The sequence below is a fragment of the Diadema setosum genome, chromosome 1 (assembly GCF_964275005.1).
Source record: "Diadema setosum chromosome 1, eeDiaSeto1, whole genome shotgun sequence".
Taxonomy (NCBI): Eukaryota; Metazoa; Echinodermata; class Echinoidea; order Diadematoida; family Diadematidae; genus Diadema; species Diadema setosum.
Genome location: NC_092685.1, coordinates 35875175 through 35894768, shown reverse-complemented (window position 1 = coordinate 35894768; position 19594 = coordinate 35875175). Strand labels below are relative to the sequence as shown.

Here is a 19594-nt window from a genome sequence, read left to right as displayed (position 1 = left end):
GATGAGTATAGTATTTCCTGGTAGAAACTGTTCTATATTGTCTGACAAGAAAATCTGTCGCCACAAAATTAATATGAGGTAAACATGCGTAAGTGAATATATAGGCGCGTAATTATGTACATGTATATGATTCACCATCCTTCCTTGCCTTCTAACAACTCACCTTCATTTCATGAGTATAATGAGCTTTGAAATGTATATTGCAAATGTCGACGTCTTTGTCCAGGCAGTGAAGAACGGTGACAATCCCAGTTCAAGGAATGGGATTGAAAGATAACCGGTTTAGAAAATTTGGGGGACCTATACACTACAAGCTATACCTTTTATGTGGGCCCTCATTATATTTCTGTGATTTCCTTGCGACACCTATACATTATATCATGATAATGACCATGATCATTTTGTGTTCAGTATGTTTTTTTTTCCTGCAATCAAAAGACATTGTTGTATACATTTTGTATTCTTATTCATTATATTACTGTCAATGATCTTGTAATTTCTTTGAGGAAAGTGGAAATATGAAAATAAATTGAACTGACCTGAAAAACCGAGACTTAAAAATATACCGCTAAATAAAAGGAAAAGAAAGAACGTATAGAAGGAGACAGTGAAGAGTAAAATACTCGAGGCCTTGGATTTTATAGGAAAGGGTGCGTGAAATTGCATTCTCGTGTCATTAATATGCAAAATACCAACCATTAGAGTCAGGGTCAACCTATGAGCTCGACATTGAGCACATTGAAGTCGCGCTCGTGAGCCTTGTTCACTTAGTGTCTAGCTCGTGGTTGTATGACTCGTGGGTGTCGAGCTCCTGACGTGCAACCCGTAGAGCCCCATCCGAGATTCGTTTCCATTACGAGCCCTTTTTATTTGCGTTTTTTTTTTAATTTCATGGAACTGTAAAGCCTGGATAGGGCATGATTCCGTAAATGATATCCCTTATCAAGAAAAATTAATTATTTCTATTGCTTATTTTGGCAATAATATACCATTAATGATTAGCACTGCATGGGAAAACTCTGAGAGCATTTTATTTCTTACCATTGAATCTAAATTGGCAATTTCATATTGATACATGTTGAAAAGGATTTGAAAGATGGTCGGTTTTCTTGGGAGACAAGGCACTCTGCAAGCGAATCAATTTTCAGCTCGAGTTACAAATTATTGATTCTTCTTCATTTTGATTATGGTGACATTATATATTATATGGGTCATATCATTTAGAAACACATCGATAAACTCCCCCCCCCCCAAAAAAAAAAAAAAATACAGAATAGGGCTTGTCAAGTCATATTAACATTACAACCTGACTCTCATGTTTCTGACCTCGATATGCACAACGCTTTAAATTGGCAACTTCTTGATCAGAGAACACATGATTACTCTCTTACTTTTAGTGCTTATAATAATGAATGATTCAACCCCTTTTCATTTGAGAAATGAAATTGAAGCTGTAATCCTTATCCTTCCCTTTTCGGACAAAGATTAAGATTACCTATATAATATAAGCCAAGAACTGAATATTTAAAGAGACCATTTTTATTTAGATACGTCAAGGAGTATACATTGTAATAACCTCTGTTTGATTTCCCCCAGTGTTGATGTGTTCAAATCTAAAATAAGTATAATGCTGTAAGGGTGTTACCCCGTCGTTTCAATTTTTAATTTGTACATTAGAAATAATCATTGTATGACTAAATTATAATGAATTACAGGTTATCATAAGCTATGATGTTTTATGTTCCCCTCCTAGTATTAACCTTTTTGTAATATGCGATTTTTTTCTCAATCTTCATATTTTCATATTGTGGTATTTGTAATTTTGATATTCTGAACCCCATGGAAGACCTGCGATGTCACGCAAAGGCATCGCTGAATATGGACTATCAAGCCGTTGTCTTATTTATCACAACTATGAGGTTTTCGATTGTTTAGTACAGGATTTGATAAACTTGAAAAGTAAATTTAATGTTCCTTTTTGTTAAATTGGGGACTTCACGGGGTCACTTGTTGATTATTTAGATAACGTTGATGATTTTGTATCTGACCTCTTTGGTTTGAATTATTGTGATGCTTCATATAGTCGGTCACCTTTCGGTATGTCTTATGACACGCTTTTAGGACGCGAAAATATGGATGTTAAGGTAAATAACATGGTAGTCATTTAATTGATTTGTGTAAAAGTTTAGGCCTTGTTATTGTCAGTAGACGGTTGGGTGATGATAATGGTATTGGCGATTTCACATGTTTCAACAAGAATGGGGGTAGTAGCGCAATTGATTATGCAATTGCTTCCTGTGAATTGTTTCATAACATCCAAAATTTTCATGTTGACATATTTGATAGGTGTTTATCGGATGTACACTGCCCTATCATAGTGACTCTGCAATCAAAGTCTACACAAAATCAACAAATATATGAACCTGATGTTAAAGTAAGAACGTGTGATACCCCTGTCATGATCAGTCATGTTTGTCTCAGTCCAGGTACTTGTCTTTCAAGTGGAATAGTGAACATGCACCTTGCGCTTGTCAGGAATTATGGAAGGTGTTACTGAAGATGCAAGTCAGGAAGTAGTAGATCATTGCTACTCTGAAATTTGTAAGTTTTTGTTACAGGCTGCACAAGATATTGGTGTATGTAAGTGGAAACATTCAAAGAAGGTTAAGTTCTGTAAAGAACAGCGTAATGTAAAATCTTCGTTACAACTATGGTTTGATGCTGAGTGCCCCGCTGCCCGTGAAGCGTATCTTATTTTAAGAATAGGCTACGCAGGAAAATTAAGCCATGCAGAAATTTAGATGTTAACGATTCAGAATTGGATGTTTAAGAAAAAATGAATTGCTTTTGGCAAGCAAAAATTACAACAAAAAATTAATATGGTATAAAAGGAGAAAAACGGTAAGGATTTCAATGCTTCTTTACGGTCCTTAAAGACAGACAATCCTAAAGCGTATTGGGATCTTTTAAATAGTAAGGTTCACCAGACTAAAGGTGCAATCAATGTTTCTCTGGGTGAGCTCGTACAACATTTTACTTCTCTAGGAAATGTGAATGAATCTGAGGATCATCCAGTGGAAAGGATGTCCTTGGGTGATGTCAATGTGACATTACAAGATGATTATTTAAATGCACCCATTATACTGGAGAAGGTTGAATTAATGATTAATAAAATGAAAAATTCCAAAGCTTGTAATGATTTAATACGAAATGAATTTTTGAAAAATCGCCCTTTGGAAATGCGCAAGATATTTTTTGATTTTTTCAATATTGTCCTAAACAGTGGAATTGTGCCCTCTGAGTGGTGTATAGAAGTGATTATTCCTATCCTTAAAAATAAAGGTGAAAATACGAATCCGGATAATTACAGAGGAATTATTTTGTTGAGTTGTATAGGTAAACTGTTCACATCAGTTTTGAAAAATAGACTTTTTAACTTTCTAGATGAGAAAAACATGTTAGGTGAAGAACAAGTTGGGTTTCGTTCAACTTATTCGACTATTGATCATGTATTTGTTTTGAAGTGTGTTATTGACTTTTATTTACAGAAAAGAAAACGTTTATATTGTGCTTTTATTGATTACAAAAAAAGCATTTGATTTGATTGATAGGAAGTTTTGTGGTTTAAATTGTTACAAGTAGGTGTGGCCGGGAAAATCATAAATGTTGTTAAAAATTTGTATAAAAGTGCGAAGTCTTGCATTGCAGCCAATGGTGCGATATCTGACTTTTTCACTTGTAATGTATACGTGTTAGACAAGGTGAAAATCTCTCACCTCTGCTGTTTGCCATTTACCTTAATGATTCTGAAGAACATATTGCAAAGTTTTATTCCGGCTTGAAATTGTTAACTGGAGAATTATGTAGTATTTTACAGGGTGAGGAGATGGAGTGTTTTTCCAGCTTGGTTTGCTTGTTGTATGCCGATGACACTATAATTCTGGCAGAAAACCCTGACGAATTGCAAGTTGCTCTGAATGCAGTAAAAGAATATTGTAATACATGGCACCTAACAGTCAATGCAAGTAAAACTAAGATAATGATTTTTTTTTCGCGAGGTAAAGTCAGGAACATCCCAGATTTTACATTCTATGGTCAAGGAAGAGTAGAAGTGGTTTTTGACTTTGTTTATCGTGGCGTATACAGTTTAATTATAATGGTTCTTTCAAGAAGGGAATCTCAAGGCAAGTAGTGCAGGCCAGAATAGCTCTTTACAGTATGATGACTAAAGCGAAGCAAATGCAGCTGTCAGTTGATATTCAATGTCACTTATTTGACCATTTGATATCTTATTGTATGGTAGTGAAGTCTGGGGATATGAAGATGTAAAGCAAATTGAAGTTTTTCATTGGAAATTCCTTAGAACTTTATTATCAGTAAGTTCATGTACCCCAGACTGTGGTTTATGGAGAAACTGGTCGAGGATTGATTTTAAACCATGTGAAGTGTTGAGTTATTAATTTCTGGCTAAGAATATTGAGAAGTAAAGTGAATAAATATTCATATGTTCCATTGAAATTCATATCCGTCATTCATATAAAGATGAAAAATTGGACTTTAACTGCTCATGATAAAGATTCATTGAAGACACAATTAATCAAGCTGGTCTATCAAATGTTTGGTTAGGCCAAAATGAAAATTTTAGATTGTGTTTAAACGTTAACTTGCTAAAACTAAGACTGAATGATATTTTTTGTCAGGAATGGGGAGTCGCAGTATGGTCAAACCGTGTTTGCACAAATTATAGAATATTTAAAAGCAACCATGTTTTTTAAAATTATCTCATCACCCTAAATAAATCTGATACTTTTAGTTTATGTAAGTTTCGTAGATCGCATAAATTACCTCTAAACAACGGTCGATTTAGTGCAAACATATCACATCGTGATATGCAGTGCACACTCTGCTTGTCGTCTCACATAGGAGATGAGTTTCATTGTATTTTTGTTTGCCCTTATTTCCAAAGGGAGAGACGTTTGTATTTGCCCCAAAAGTTAACCAAAATTAGGTTTCCATGTGCTTTGCACATGACAGAGCTTTTTGATACCAAAAGTATCTCTCAGTTAAAAAACTTAGCAAGATTTACTCGTCTTATCATGTCCCATTTTTCTAAAAACACTGAAAAAGATAATCGCCCAAGCATCATAGATAGTACAAAAAGAGTTGGTCCTACACGGACACGTAGCGGTAGGTTAGTTAAGCAACCTTCTTTGTTAAATTTGTAGTATTCTGCTATTTACATGTAGATTGTCTGTGTATCTTTTTACTTTACTCATGTTTATAATCGTATAATTCTAATTTATGCTATATCATCTTGTATATCTTTTGTGTCGTTATGTGTAATCTATACAGGTATAACCGTATTCACTGGTTTGTTATATTGTTATTCATATTCTTTGTTGTACTCTCATACCCCGAGAGGGGGTCGAAAGAGTCAACAAAATTCACTAAATAAAATACGGGAAATCAAATCAATCAATCATGATAAAGATCACAAATGGGATCACTTTGGTATAACTCTTCATTTTGAAACGGAGGTCCCGAATTCGAGTCCTGCTAAGTGCTTAGATGCGTCCTTACACAAGATGATGTTCCCATGTTGTCCCGACCAAGGCGTAACGACGAGTACCTGATGGCAATGCATGCTGGTGTATTGATAATGACAGGGTACTCTGGAAGAACAGTGCCAGCACTGAAGAAGCTATGTACTCTAGGTAAATAGGACCATTGCTATATTATTATTATTGTTATTATTATTATTATTATTATTATTATTATTATTATTATTATTATCATTATTAGTGTTATTGTTGTTATTATTATTATCAACATTATTATCGTCATTTACATCATCCTCATTATAAACAACACCATGAAATAACGCGTTTCCCTTTCCTTTAGAGCATTGAAAGAAAATACATCCAATGCATGTTATATAACTTGTGAACGATCACACATAGACAATTATTGTTTGGATCAAGATGATATTCCCTTCATATCCCTGTACTGAAAAATGTTCTACCGCTTTGCATATTCACCCTTTATGAGTAATATTAGTGAAATAATAGGAAAACAAAGAAAATATGTTCATATTATCATGATATTTCATAGTAATTGAACGTGTGAAACACATGAATTTGTCTGTCCGCGAGGATGACATTTTTTGTTAATTTATTGTGTTGACGTAAATGTACTTCTTGCTTGATGATTAAAACTGTCCTGTTGAAAAGAACTAATCTAATGATGAGTAGACTTTATCATTTTGTAAAGTAATGATAGTTCTGCATTTAGCCTTGAGTGCGAGGATGTGTAGGTATGTGCGCTGTTGGTGTGTAATGTCTTTGTGTGATGAAAATCTCTACCATCTCCACTGAAGTCATTTATATGCAGATTATGAATTCATGATGATTTTTTTTTTATATGCACACGTAGCGTGCCATCTGTGACTTGCTTTTGTAGAACAGAATTTAATGAATAGTAGTGCTAAAGAACATTCAGTGAATCTTCAAATAAGCTTTACATATATATTTGATTTGTATCATCTAATTTCCTACAATCCCCTGTATAATATTGATGTCAGATAAAGCAGCTTCATGACAAAAGACACTTTCAAATAGTACTGTAATAATTACGCGGTAAAGTTTTAAAACTGGCTTTAATAGATGATTATGCCGATAGGACTCTCTACCGAAACCAACACAGTCAGTCAGATTATGGCCAAAGGTTCCGCTTTTATAGGCCTCTGGAACAGCTGTGAATGTGTTGGTTTTTTTTTTCATTCTTCATTACAATACCAATAAGAATTAAAAAGCCTATCCATCTGCACCGAGTACTTCATTGGTTCATTACGGCAGGCTGTCGTGTAGTACCATTAAATGTAATAACGCAGCAGCTATGCATCCATTGATTACTCAAAGTTCCGAGACAATTTTCAATCTGAAAACAAATGGTTGCCTTTCATCAAGCTTTGGTATTTCTTTAATATAAATGTAGTGATAATATGCATCGATTGTCATAAAACACTGTTTGAGAAAATGTAATTGACTTGCATTTAAAAATGTATCACCATTCTTCTAATTTTGTGATATGAAATTTGTTCTTCTTTTGTTTAGAATTATGCAAAAGAGGTTTCAATCACATAATATGCTCACACTTGAAGATTTTATGGCTGCCAACTGATTTTCCTGATCATATTGATTATAATGCCCGTCATACCTGTCAACTGTCTCATATTGCATGTTGTAATGTCTCATGATTGTTATACTGTAATTTGTAGTGTCAACGATACTATTTACATGAATCTAATGTGTTAGACAGACCTCTGTCTTTAATTCGTGATTGAATCGGGCGGGAGTTAATAAATCTAATCCGATTCATCGGTATGTTTTGCTTCCGGAAGGAATTTCTAATTATTAACTAATTGTGCCGGTGTCACCATACAGCTTAGTATAGGGTACAGATATACCTGTTATCTCTGACGAGTAGGCCTACGTGCCGAATACATCTGGTGCCTACCAACTCCGATACACCCGTGTTCGGTCAAAGTGAGTTTGTTTGCTGTCCTCAGCGTTCGTAAGTAACCAGTCAACGAGGAGACTGGACATCTATTGCATATTATATACCTCATAAGTGAGATTCGTATCACTGATTGGTCAAAAGTGTATCACGTGACAAGGTGTAGTCCCGTCTATCTTGCCTTAGGGTTTTCATGTAAGTGATAGAAAGGCAAAACCCTCGTGATAGAAAGGCAAAACCCTCGTGATAGTAAGTCAAAACCCTCGTGATAGAATTTGTAAACCCTCCGCGACTTTTGTACTCATAAGTACACTGGACTTCGCGCGCGGTATCCGCAACCCCTCCACCCAAGGACGTTCACTACGCGCATCGCATAAACACATGCAAAATCATCGCACTAGTGCACAGCAGGCATGTTTCAACGTGGCATGGTGATCGAGCGCTCCTCCGTGATTTTAAGTGAGCTGGATCAAAGATCGTACACTTTGCAATAAGAATTTCTTAGGATCCCGAAGCAGAGACAAATCTCAGCATGTCGGAAATATTGAATTAAAACACGAGCGACGGGAAACTGGATGTATACTGTAATCTTCTGCCAAGATTTTATGCAGGAGCTCGCCAAAGGCCGTGTGAGTGAGTACAACCGTGCGTACTGGGTAGTGTACGAAATGCACGAAAACCATGCAAGCAAGCGCAGGCTGTGGCCTGATTTTAGGGCTAACGTTTGTACTGGCCTAACAGTTAGAATTTACTTCGTATTTGCCTAGCCCTAGATCTTGGTTTAGTCTTAAACGATGAGGTATATAAAACAAATATTAACTGCTCTGTATTCGGATGGTGGTGGAAATTATCACTCCCTCGGTGCTTTTCATACCGACCCTTCCATCACCCCTCGGCTAACGCCTCGGGGTGATAGAAGGGTCGGTATGAAAAGCACCTCGGGAATGATAATTTCCACCATCATCCTCATGAGCAGTCAATATTTGTATAACATCTTCCCCACTCTGCTGTACATGTATTTGACTCGTGCTGTAGTAACATACGGTCTATGAAGATTCTAGTGCGTTTATACGTGGTGAAGCTGAATATCGAAGCTGCAGCAGCCGACGGCTACGCTTGTTGAAAATGACTCGAACAACGTTGATTTTCGCTGTTTCTTTGCTTATTCTCAACACATGCGAGGCAAAGAAGAATGATTTACAGGTAAAAAAAAAAAAAACGCTCTCTGTCAGTATCTTACGAAAATTATCGTAAACTTTGTCTAAATTAATAAATAGCTAACCAATGTGTTAGATCTAGCTATAGTATTGACCGAAAGATCGGTCTGTATCTGTCCGTCGGGGAATGTTCCGCAGAGACTACGTCTGGCTTCACGGATCCCCTCCGTATGAGGACAGCGTCAATGGCAAAATATAAGAGTCCTCCGGACAGACGGATCTTTCTGTTTAGCCATAGTATAGCCATAGCTGGACGCTGTCTAGCGTTAGCTAGATCTCTCGAGTGGTCTACGTAGAGGAGTATCTAGATAGATAGGGTCTAACGTTACGTACATAATCATTCTACACTGATCACTGCCTGTATACTTGGGTGACCCGCACCTCGTCATAGTTAATGTTTGCCCATATTTGAATCACATTTCGCCACTGAAATTCTTTGAAATCCAACTCACATACAGGAAAAATGCTGAAAATTTCAATGGAATCACAAGTTCACTGATCGATATTGAAAATTTGCAGCTATCGTCGTCAAACGCGAACGATGCGAAAAAGTTGCGCGCTAAGGAAGGGGCCCGCAACTCATCACCCGCTCTCCCATAGACTTAGCACGTAAAAGACGTGTGCGGGTGACAGTGATGTTCCCATAGACATACACATAAAGATGCGTGCGGGTGACTTATAACACGTATTCCTATATAGCCCTATGAAATTTTCAGATTTTCGCGAAAAACTGTTCGGTTTTCACCACAATTTGCTTGATTGTGGTAGCCCTGCCAAGTTTCAAGCGTACAGAACACAGTCCCGGTCATACATTTTTGTTTAGTGAGCTCAAAACAATTTTAAGCGGGGTGACGGTATTCGGGCCCCTGACGAGGTGCGGGCACCTCGCTATAAATAGGTGTAGATCCCCCTTATTATATCTCGTCTCATGAACTGTACCTGAGACTGCGTCCAGCCTAAACGCGAAGTTTGTAAAAACGAAATCCTTCAAGGTTCGTGTCATGCTAACTATACACAGCCCAGTCGCCGCTGTACATACGTAGCGCATTCGCGTAGCGTATTAACAGCGTCTGGTCGGGCTAGTGTCATGCATGCACACGTGTTAGAGTTATAGAGGTCTACCAGTCTAATTACATTAAAATCCTAAATTTTAATTTAAATCCAAACGTGGAAACAGAAGTTATGCATACACATTTTATTGTCTTTTGCCATGAATAACGAAGCAAGCTATAAATGCTCTTTTTTTACCTTCATGCACACAGCTTGGCTCACTGATCACAATTTGCCTGAAACTGTGTGCTTGTGCTTTTTCATGATAACACTGTCACTCGACTCGCACTAGACACCCCACCCCCCGCAAGCTCTACAAAAGTTAACCGCACCAGTGACCCCAACCCGTACTGTTACTGGTTACAGCACCCCACGCCGGGGTTTAATACAGAAGTATCAAATTGTGTGTAGGGCCTACATGAATGATTAATATTTACAATGTCTTGCACAATACAATAGATTACAAAATAAGCATATTTGAAGATAAAGGTGCATTCCCCAATTTTTCTGTCTGCAATTTGTTTGAAGTCATGTTTTGTTTAGAATGGAACTTGTAGAAAATAAATATTCATGTAATTGTCTTCCTCGATCCCTTCCCTCTATTTCCCCTCCCCCTAGAAAGCAGCAGCACAGCTATTGGAAAAAGAAGCTATAAAGTACAACCTCAATTCCTGCAAGGTAACAACTCTTGCTAGTGTCCAGAGACTTAGACTGTCCAACAAGGTGAGTTCAAATTGTAATTAACCTGTTGAGGACAGTTTGCTACGAAAACACGCATTTCCCATAGACATCTATTCTACCCGAGTGTACTCGGGACTCATCCTCAATGGGTTTATCAGCATCACTTTGTGATCCCATTATAGCCAGTGTCATTTTTTACTCTTAGGGACTCTGTTGCCAGATGTGCACAGGACTCTTCACAGTTCCCAGGTATTGAAAGACTATGCTTTGCCTCAATTCTCAAAAGAAAAAAATGCAAACACAACAACTACAAAGTCTGTTCGTGGTTTTTGTTTTAACAAAGGGCATCCCTTAGCAATATGTCAGAACCACCGTGAAGTGTGTCACAAATATTGTTAGGTTATGCCTTGTAAATGTGTGCAACACAAAGATCGAGCTGAGTATGGTTTATTTGAGTTAATTCAAATTATCACTTTCAACATTATTCATGTCATGCATCTTGGCTTCACAACTATTGTGGTATACTATTTTGATATATTTAGCATATTGCTTTTTGTAGCATGATATGTTTTTTTTTACACATATTTTGTTGAAAATGAAAATGAATAATCAATATGAAATGAAATGAAATGAGTTTACTCAGGGTAGTAGGGTAAGGACCACTTTGCCCTTTGGTATCAATTGTGAAGTGGATGGAGAAAGATTAGGGAACAGTGTGTTATGCCTTACAATCAGAGGGATTTTCAAACTGGGCCTTGATCTATGACTTGGATAATTATACTTTTTTAAATATTCCCATACAGTTTTGACAAAATCAGAGTGATTACAAATTGGGCCTGCATAGCATTCAATTCAGATCATACATGTACACTGTATGCATGCATACATGGAAGGGTTATCGTGCTAGCGGTTGAAATAGACATCACTGATGAGTATTTGTGCAGAAGCAAAAAGGCACATAGGTCTAATATTCATAAATCAACATCAATTGCTAAACAGAGAATGTTTTATACTCATTCAGGTAGCTTCTTCATCACTTTTAACATGGGGAGAGGTTTGCAGTACACCATGTGGAGAGTCTACCCATGCATCAGACTGTTTCACAATATGAGAAGATTCTACTCCCCCTCCTTTACATCTTTCTTTTCATCCCTTCTTTCTGCAGTCCTTTTCATACTGGACTTTCCACTTCATGTATCGCAAACCTCTCCCCTTCTTGTTCTCACCCATGCAAGCTTTCAAAGGGCATATTCATCCCTTTTGTCGATAAATCATTTTTTTTTAAATATTTGAAACATTTGTCTGTTTTAGTCGTACAAAACCCTGTGATGTCAATATAGTGATTTGTGGGTGCATATCTTTCCAAGACTTTGCTTTGTATCACATCAAAAGAACGTATCATTCATCAAAGGTTTGTGTGTGGATCATATTATATGCATCTACATGTCAGGAGAGGAAAATATTGGCATGGTCATTAGTAAATGTGAAATACCTTTCTGTGTTTCTACCCTGGATGCGTTTCATTTTTGCAGATAGATGAAGCAATTGGTTGCCTGTTTAAGTCACTCACTGCTGTCCATTCAAATGACGTGAACTGGTGAGTGATACATAATAGTTAAAGCTATGGCAGAGGAACTTGGAAAAAAAAGCTTGTAATGTTTCACATATGACATGATTTTTAGCATACCTCTGAGTCAAGGACTCCAGTCAGTTGACTGTAAAGGCTTTTTACTTTTCTCTCTTCTTCTTTGACACTGATGGCTGAGTCTTACTGAATTTGTTGGGAATCATTCTTAGTGGGTGGAGGTTCAAAGTTATTCAAATGATGCTTGTGTCCCTCAGTGTGGCCCAGAAACAAGGCCCAAAGGTTTGAAAGTTTAGTAAACTTCAGAGATTTTTACCTGCAAGATCCGGAAGTAGTACAACCAAGTCACATTGCATACATGTGTACTTTTGAAGGTGAAGGAAAAAAATGTGTTCATGACAGTTGGTGGGGCCCTAATGATTAAACTTAGCTTATATGAATCTTCTCCCTTACAAGGCATGATTAGATTATCACCAAACTTAAAGTCATTCTATAGGGATATGACACATTTTGCAACTGTATGAGGAGCTCCCCCCCCCCCCCCCTCCTTTATTTTGTCAATCCCATGGTGGAATCCAACAGTCCCAGCACTAGTAGTTAAAATGACATTTAAACAACTTAGGAAGTTGCCTCTTGGTTGAATTTGCCTTGACAGTGGGTGGGACCCTAATGATTAAACTTAGCTTAATATAAATCTTCTCCCTTTACAATGCATGTAAACCTCTTGGTTGAATTTGCCTTGCTACTCCAGTGAGTGTCAAGCCTCTCTAGGGGCTCTTGTGTAAGGATATGATTTCAAAGACTACTGCAAAGTTCAGTGCAGTATTTAGGACATTTAGCCATGTAGACATAACATCCTTGTTTGCTGATGATACTAATTGTATTAAAGTACAATTACTATCATTTAGAACTCAACAAGTGAACTGCTTGATGTGATCTAGACTTTGATAAGAAGCAAGGCAGTGAGGCAGGTGGAAGGAATAAATAAATGAATAAATAAATTGATTAATTAATTGATTCACTATCAAGCAGTGTATTTAAGTTGTTAATCACCGATTCCTGTAAAGAAAAAGATGATTTGGGAAGGAGGACTTTTATACACATTTGTACAACTGTATATCAGCCTGTCATGCAGTTTGGAGAGTTGTCATGTGGTAAGTGTAAGCATTTTGGGATACCAAGGGGAATAGCAGTTATGAGTCATTCTTTTTGCATGGAAATAATCATTAAATGGACTTACCATGGAATTGCACTGTGAACCCACCTTGCTATTAGCCAGAGATGGCTTTTTGTTAATTTGACTCGGTTATGAATAATTTGAATAATTGATTCCGGAAAAAATATAGAGTGGATGTACTCATTTCAGAAATTAATGGGGTGGGTGGGGGGGGGGGGGGGCAGGGGAGGCTTGAGTAAGTGGAGCATGCAGGCACCCAAAATAAGCATGACCTGTGGCTATATAGCTTTCTGTAAAACAGTCTGTTCTGCTTCATGTGTGATCAATTTTGGTAACTGACTCAAGAAGTTGTAGATTCATTTCCATAAATTAACCTCCATATGGCAGAGGGAGATACATAATTACGTTAATAATAGCGTGTCTTGCCTGTAAAGCAAGGCAGGATATCAAATAATTTGCTGAGGTGCAGTTTGATTACTCTCAGTAACTGATGTCAGGATGATAAGTCTTGGTAATGATACAAAAAGTAACTTACTGATCTTTCCAGATAAGGGATGTGTGATGTCACAAATCCCTATTAAAGGTTACATTTTGCTCATGTATTGTACAAGTGTTTGTTTGTTTGTTTATTTGAGTGTTTGTATGAATGTATGATACCTTGTTGTGCACTTTTACTTGAATTCTATGAAAATGCACATGTATGCAATATCTTGCATTGCCCAAGATGTGATTCAGTGCTATATCATTCTCCCCTAGGTCTTATCTTGGTGACCTTTACATGAAGAAGGGTGAGAGGTCAAAGGGCATGACATGCTTCAAGCAGGCAGCCAAGATATCTGGCAGAGTCAGTGACTATGTCAGGCAGTGGCACTTTGTTGGTAGGTACATGGCAAGAGCCAAGGAGCTAATGAATCAAAGAGATGTTTCCAAGCAACAGACTTTGTGGTTAGTAGGACTACATGAATATTCTGTAATGTACCGGTATGTATGTGTGAAGGAATTGGGGAAAAAGCAATAAAACAAACAAATGGGGCAAGTTGATGAAATAGAGAAAAGCACATACATGTAATTGAGCTCTCAACCAAACTTGCCATTTTTATTTTTGACATGAAACTGTGCCATTTATAAGAGTATTTGATTTCATAAAACTCATGTACCGGTACCATTCTTTTCATTTGATTGTGCACTATTTATTGCACCAAGGTTGAACATTATGTAGAATTGTACTTCATAGAACTCCAACATCATGTACTTGTATGTAATGATTAAGGATATACACATGTAAATGATCATAGAGAAAATTCAAGATGTTATTACCTGTTTTGTGAAGGGCATTGCACATTGAGACACTTGTGTACTCATCTTCTTGGCTGACAGGGCCATTTGTGATCGGCAAGTCTGAAGTGGACGGGGATCCAGTGGAGTTCTGGGGAGGGATTGCAAATATTTCCAGAGATCGCTTTGACAAGAAGGTCACATTTTACTCAGAGCTGGCTGCTGGGGGAAAGGTGCATTGGAAAGCCTACCCACAGACTGTATGTTAAGTATGCGTCTCTTCCTTTTGTTATAACAACAATGATAATAATAATAATAATAATAATAATAATAATAATAATAATAATAATAATAATAATAATAATAATAATAATAATAATAATAATAATAATAGTAATAATAATAATAATAATAATAATAATAATAATAATAATAGTAATAATAGTAATAATAATAATAATAATAATAATAATGACCTTTATAAAGTGCTGAAGTCCATCAAAAATGATGCTCTTTGTACTGTTACATAGCCAGCATGAACAGTACATAATACAACCATATGATAACTTATCGGATCTTGTCAAAAACCATCAAATGATTCATTGCAGTATGTAATAATAGTAATAACAGTGATATATCATATATTTCCTGATATGATGATTTCCCTTTGTATGTTTATGAAAGCATGTGCTGGATGTAGTTTACACCATGTTTTTGTCATGATTTTTCCCGTACAAAGCTTGTCATGTTTCATGATAAGATGTTTGTTATTCCAAACATGGAAGACATAACCGATGCTCTTGTAGTTAAGGTCCATATCGACCAAACTGTAGCTTGATCTCATGATTTGCCCATATCACTTTTTCCTCAAAGAAGAACTTCTTTACTAGTGTGCAATTAAATGTGATCAGTGCATGTGTGTAGTAGTTGTTTGACCCATTGATATCAATAATTACTGGTGTGGTTGAACATGGGTGTGAGTTAAAATATTGGTGAGTCATATCAGAGATATATTTCAGTTTGTGACAGAAAAATTATTGTCACCCACAATGTGTAAATTATTTTGCATTATTCAGAATGATCTTCCATAACATTGTTTCATGTGAATTAGTTTGTAATTGGTCATGTTTTTTTTTTAATTACTCAAGGTGAAACAACTGCCCATTCATTGCAATAAGTTGTTATGTTATCTATTCAGTCTTCTACAATGTTATATGTGCATGATTTGTATCTCTTATTCTTGTGAGTGCTCATCTGCGTTCATATGCACATGTGATCTTCTCTTTTGACTGTATTTACCTATTTTCTATGTATTGGGTTACTTTTGTTTTGTGTGAGGCAGCAAGCAGGAGAGAGTCTAAGGATTGCTCCTGATGTGCCATGGAATGATCTTATCTCCTCACTGGGGTCTATGGCCATCTCTGAGTGGCAGGTGAGTTGTGACCCTGTCTGCTGTGCCAAGCAAAAGGTCATGATTATGTGATTACATGGTGAAAGTGTACTGAAATACATTTTTGGTGCCTTTTTATAAGAGAAAAAAAAGGAACAAAAGCTAAGAGATAGCAAGATATTGTTTCAAACTAAATATTTTCCCATAATGATTACTGGAGTAGCAGATGTAAAACAAATAGCAAAAGATTGCTGAAAAGTATGAATGCAACCTTGGGTTAGTTAATTGAGAGTGATCATTTTGTTTTCAACTGCATATTTTTTTGTAAGGCAGAAAATAATATGTGACCTGCTACAATAAAAGGATCCTAAAGTCGCTTACGGGTGAGCCGAGAAAATCGAGTTTGAAGTCAGATCACCAAAATCTGTCAAAACGTTCGGATTTCTGTTTTTACATAATTTTGTAGTCTAATGTATCTTCTATCATCTGCCGAAATTTTGAAGCTAAACGATCAAAGGAAAGGCCTGAAAATAGCATTTTTCTGGGCCATGCTTGGCTCGCCCATCAGCGACTTTAGGATCCTTTCGTTGTAGCGGGTCACATATGTGAAATGTTCTGGATTATTGTGTGCTTGTATCTTATTACTATTAGGGACCTTGTTCATCGTAATACAAGCTCATTTTGTGCCAAACTTGTTCAACAATATCCAAATTTGAAATGAGAATTCAAAAGCACAATGATGTACAATAGATTAGTGATATATTTATGGTGTTAGGGGGCTGAAATGTGCTAGGCTATTCCCTGTGCACAATAAACTTCATGCAGGGTGTGCAATACGGAGTAATAGATATAAAAATCCATCGTTTTTGTTTTGTTTTGTTTTGTTTTGTTTTTTTGTGTCTTTTCTCGTCTTTTCTCCATTGCCTGTTAGGTAGTGCCAGAATAGGTTATTGCCTGTGGCAACCAGAATTGTGTTGTGCAATGTCTAAAGGGATTATAAAATTTCATATTTTATCTACCAAAATACACAAACTTCACTCACATTTTAATAGCTACACATATTTACTTCAATATTGTAGCAAGTATTGCCATTATCAGAAAAACTGCATATTAAAATAAAACCATTTGAGGTGGAACTGTGAAATCATCACTCTTGTCTCGGCAGGGATGGGTGGTGGGTGAGTTTGCAGTCAACTCAGAAGGAGATGTGTCATTTCAATGTCTAGGTGAGTCACATGCTGCCAAAACAGTTCTGAACTGTATGACATTGTACCGTGCTTGAAAATGTTTGGAATTTTCTTTCAAGGGAAAAATGAAGAAGAGCTTTCCTCCAAATTAACATTGAGTGGCACAATGTTGTTTACATTGCCAAATCTGCAAGCTGTGCCAGTGAATATGAGTTTTGCAAACAAGGCAATCATGATATGTCTTGAAATAGCTCATTTTTAACCCGTTGAGGACGGTTTGATTTTGCTACAACATGCATTTACCATAGATGCTTGCCCGAGTATACTCGGGACTCGTTCTCAATGGGTTAACTACCTAGACAGATGTAGTCGTTTTACGCAACACTGTAGTATAGTTGGAAGTAAAAGAGTAGGAGATATCATAGAATACATGAATTTGCTTGTGAAGCAAAAAAGAAAAAAAAAATAAGGAAGACTTAAAAAAGTGTAATGATGAAAACCTACGACTATCTCACGTGACTATGTTAGTAGCTTTGAAGCATTGACATGTATGTGACACATCACACTTTAACAATTCTTGATACATATTCTTGTGAATGATCAAGCCCTACTGATGCAAAATTACAATTATAACTGTCACAAGCTCATATGCATTAACTGTTGAGAAGCAAGGGCATGTCAAACATGTAGGTGTAACTACTGCAGTATGGATTCTTAAATGTATACACAGCATTTTTTTTTTTTCTAAACCATAGCATGATTACATTATACCATAAGGTATCAATCAAATTTATTTTTGTTTGCATTTCAGGTGTACACACTCTCTTTGTTGATGGGATCATGGTAGCTGCAGATGTTTATCGAAGAAATGAATTTTGGTAATATCAGGATGTTTTTATTTGTTTGTTAGTTTGTGTTTTCCACAATGCCCTTGCATTTCCTACCAACAAAATATGATCTATCCACAAGCATGCTGAAATGTCATACAATGACTTCATTAATTCAAAGACCAATGCAATTACAAGTGTATATCAGTTCTTTAGGACATGGGTAATTTGGGTAATTTCTCTCGTTTCCATAATACAGTGGCCTGTTGCGACCTGGCGGATTGTAAAATTGACACTGCCCCACATAGGGCATGTCCTTAAAAATATGAAGAAGATTAAAGAGTTGGATAAGGTGGCAGTCTCACCAAGGCAGCGAAAAATAAAAACAGCAAACAAAACAGAAATCAGAAATTGGCCACAATGTTTGTTTTTTTCTTTCATTTTACCATGGTGTATTCAAAGATTATGTTGCATGTTCATCACAAAACGATGATTCCCCTTCGCAGGAATTGTCAAGAATAAGAATAAAAATTGATCACTCTATGCTTGCTAATACTTGAAAGCACACACATTTCTGGAGAATTCTGCCATTCATAATATATGTTGTTGTTGTACACAAAAACTCTGCCTTATGAGATTAGCATAATTTCCTCTAATTTTGTCCTCGACAAATAACTGTCTAGTTTGCACAGAAGCATCCCGGATGTTTCCTCTCTACTGTCCTGGCTTCTGTTTGTGTGAGATATCTGCATTCATTTGCATGAGATGATGACATAAATGGTATCCCGGGGTACCAAATAAAAATCAGCCATTTTGTTGAATTATTTTTTTTTTTTAAAAGGTTGTACCCTGGGTGCCAAAAAGAGGAAATTATTTTGGTGCTGGAGCTAGCGCGCGCTAGCCACTGCACTGCACTGCACTAAAGCACACGCTAGTGGTATCACAGCGTGCTGTGCATGCATAGTATAACATGCAGTGGCATGGGAATGACTGTACACGCACACACAGTGCATGTATTTTTCTCTGGCTGTCCTCGAGTGGACATGAGGTGGCGCTACACAACGCAGTAACCTGGAGTACTACGGTACCCCGGGGTAACGCGTGATGCATCAGATAATGGAATGTGAAAAGCCATTAACTTGCCTTTTTGTTTTATTCAGGTTTACACTGTCGATGGGGGTTGGAATTCATACAATATACATCAGATTAAGAGCCAAAGGTGTGCAAGTAAGTACATGTAAATGTGGTCTGCATAAAAGTGATTGTAACCTTTGTCACTGTTTCTTGGAAACTTGTCAAACTTTGATTTTTCATAAATTACCTTTGTCAAATGTTGTTATTCTTTTCCTTTGATTGATTAATTTCAAGTTATCTAGAACATCCAGCAGCATTTTGTTTGGATTACCTTGAGAACTACATATTACTAAAGCTAAATACAGATCTAATGACTACTAATAAGACTTATCCATTGATAGGAGGTATTTAGTGTAATAGCATCATTCCCCATAAACCAAGTAATATTTTGTCCTGAACAATATCAATTTACTGTACAAAATGTGGCAAATTCTTGGTATTTCAAGAACAGATCAGAACCTTTCATTAACCTGTTGAGGGCGGGTTGATTTTGCTACAACACGCATTTCCCATAGACACTTGCCCGAGTATACTCGGAACTCGTCCTCAACAGGTT

General features: G+C 36.7%; 1 protein-coding gene across 2 annotated transcripts in view; it reads left to right on the top strand.

Annotated features, from left to right (window-relative positions):
• The first annotated feature begins 8608 nt into the window (after nucleotides 1-8608).
• Nucleotides 8609-19594, top strand: part of LOC140235742 (uncharacterized) — a 40821-nt gene continuing 29835 nt past the window's right edge. For both annotated transcript variants that reach the window (XM_072315756.1, XM_072315762.1), the window contains exons 1-9: nucleotides 8609-8718; nucleotides 10401-10505; nucleotides 11996-12060; nucleotides 13982-14103; nucleotides 14603-14760; nucleotides 15843-15932; nucleotides 17056-17116; nucleotides 17889-17955; nucleotides 19065-19131. In XM_072315756.1, the coding sequence (XP_072171857.1) occupies nucleotides 8641-8718; nucleotides 10401-10505; nucleotides 11996-12060; nucleotides 13982-14103; nucleotides 14603-14760; nucleotides 15843-15932; nucleotides 17056-17116; nucleotides 17889-17955; nucleotides 19065-19131 (813 nt within the window). In that variant the 5' untranslated portion in view covers nucleotides 8609-8640. The remainder of the gene's footprint in view (nucleotides 8719-10400; nucleotides 10506-11995; nucleotides 12061-13981; nucleotides 14104-14602; nucleotides 14761-15842; nucleotides 15933-17055; nucleotides 17117-17888; nucleotides 17956-19064; nucleotides 19132-19594) is intronic.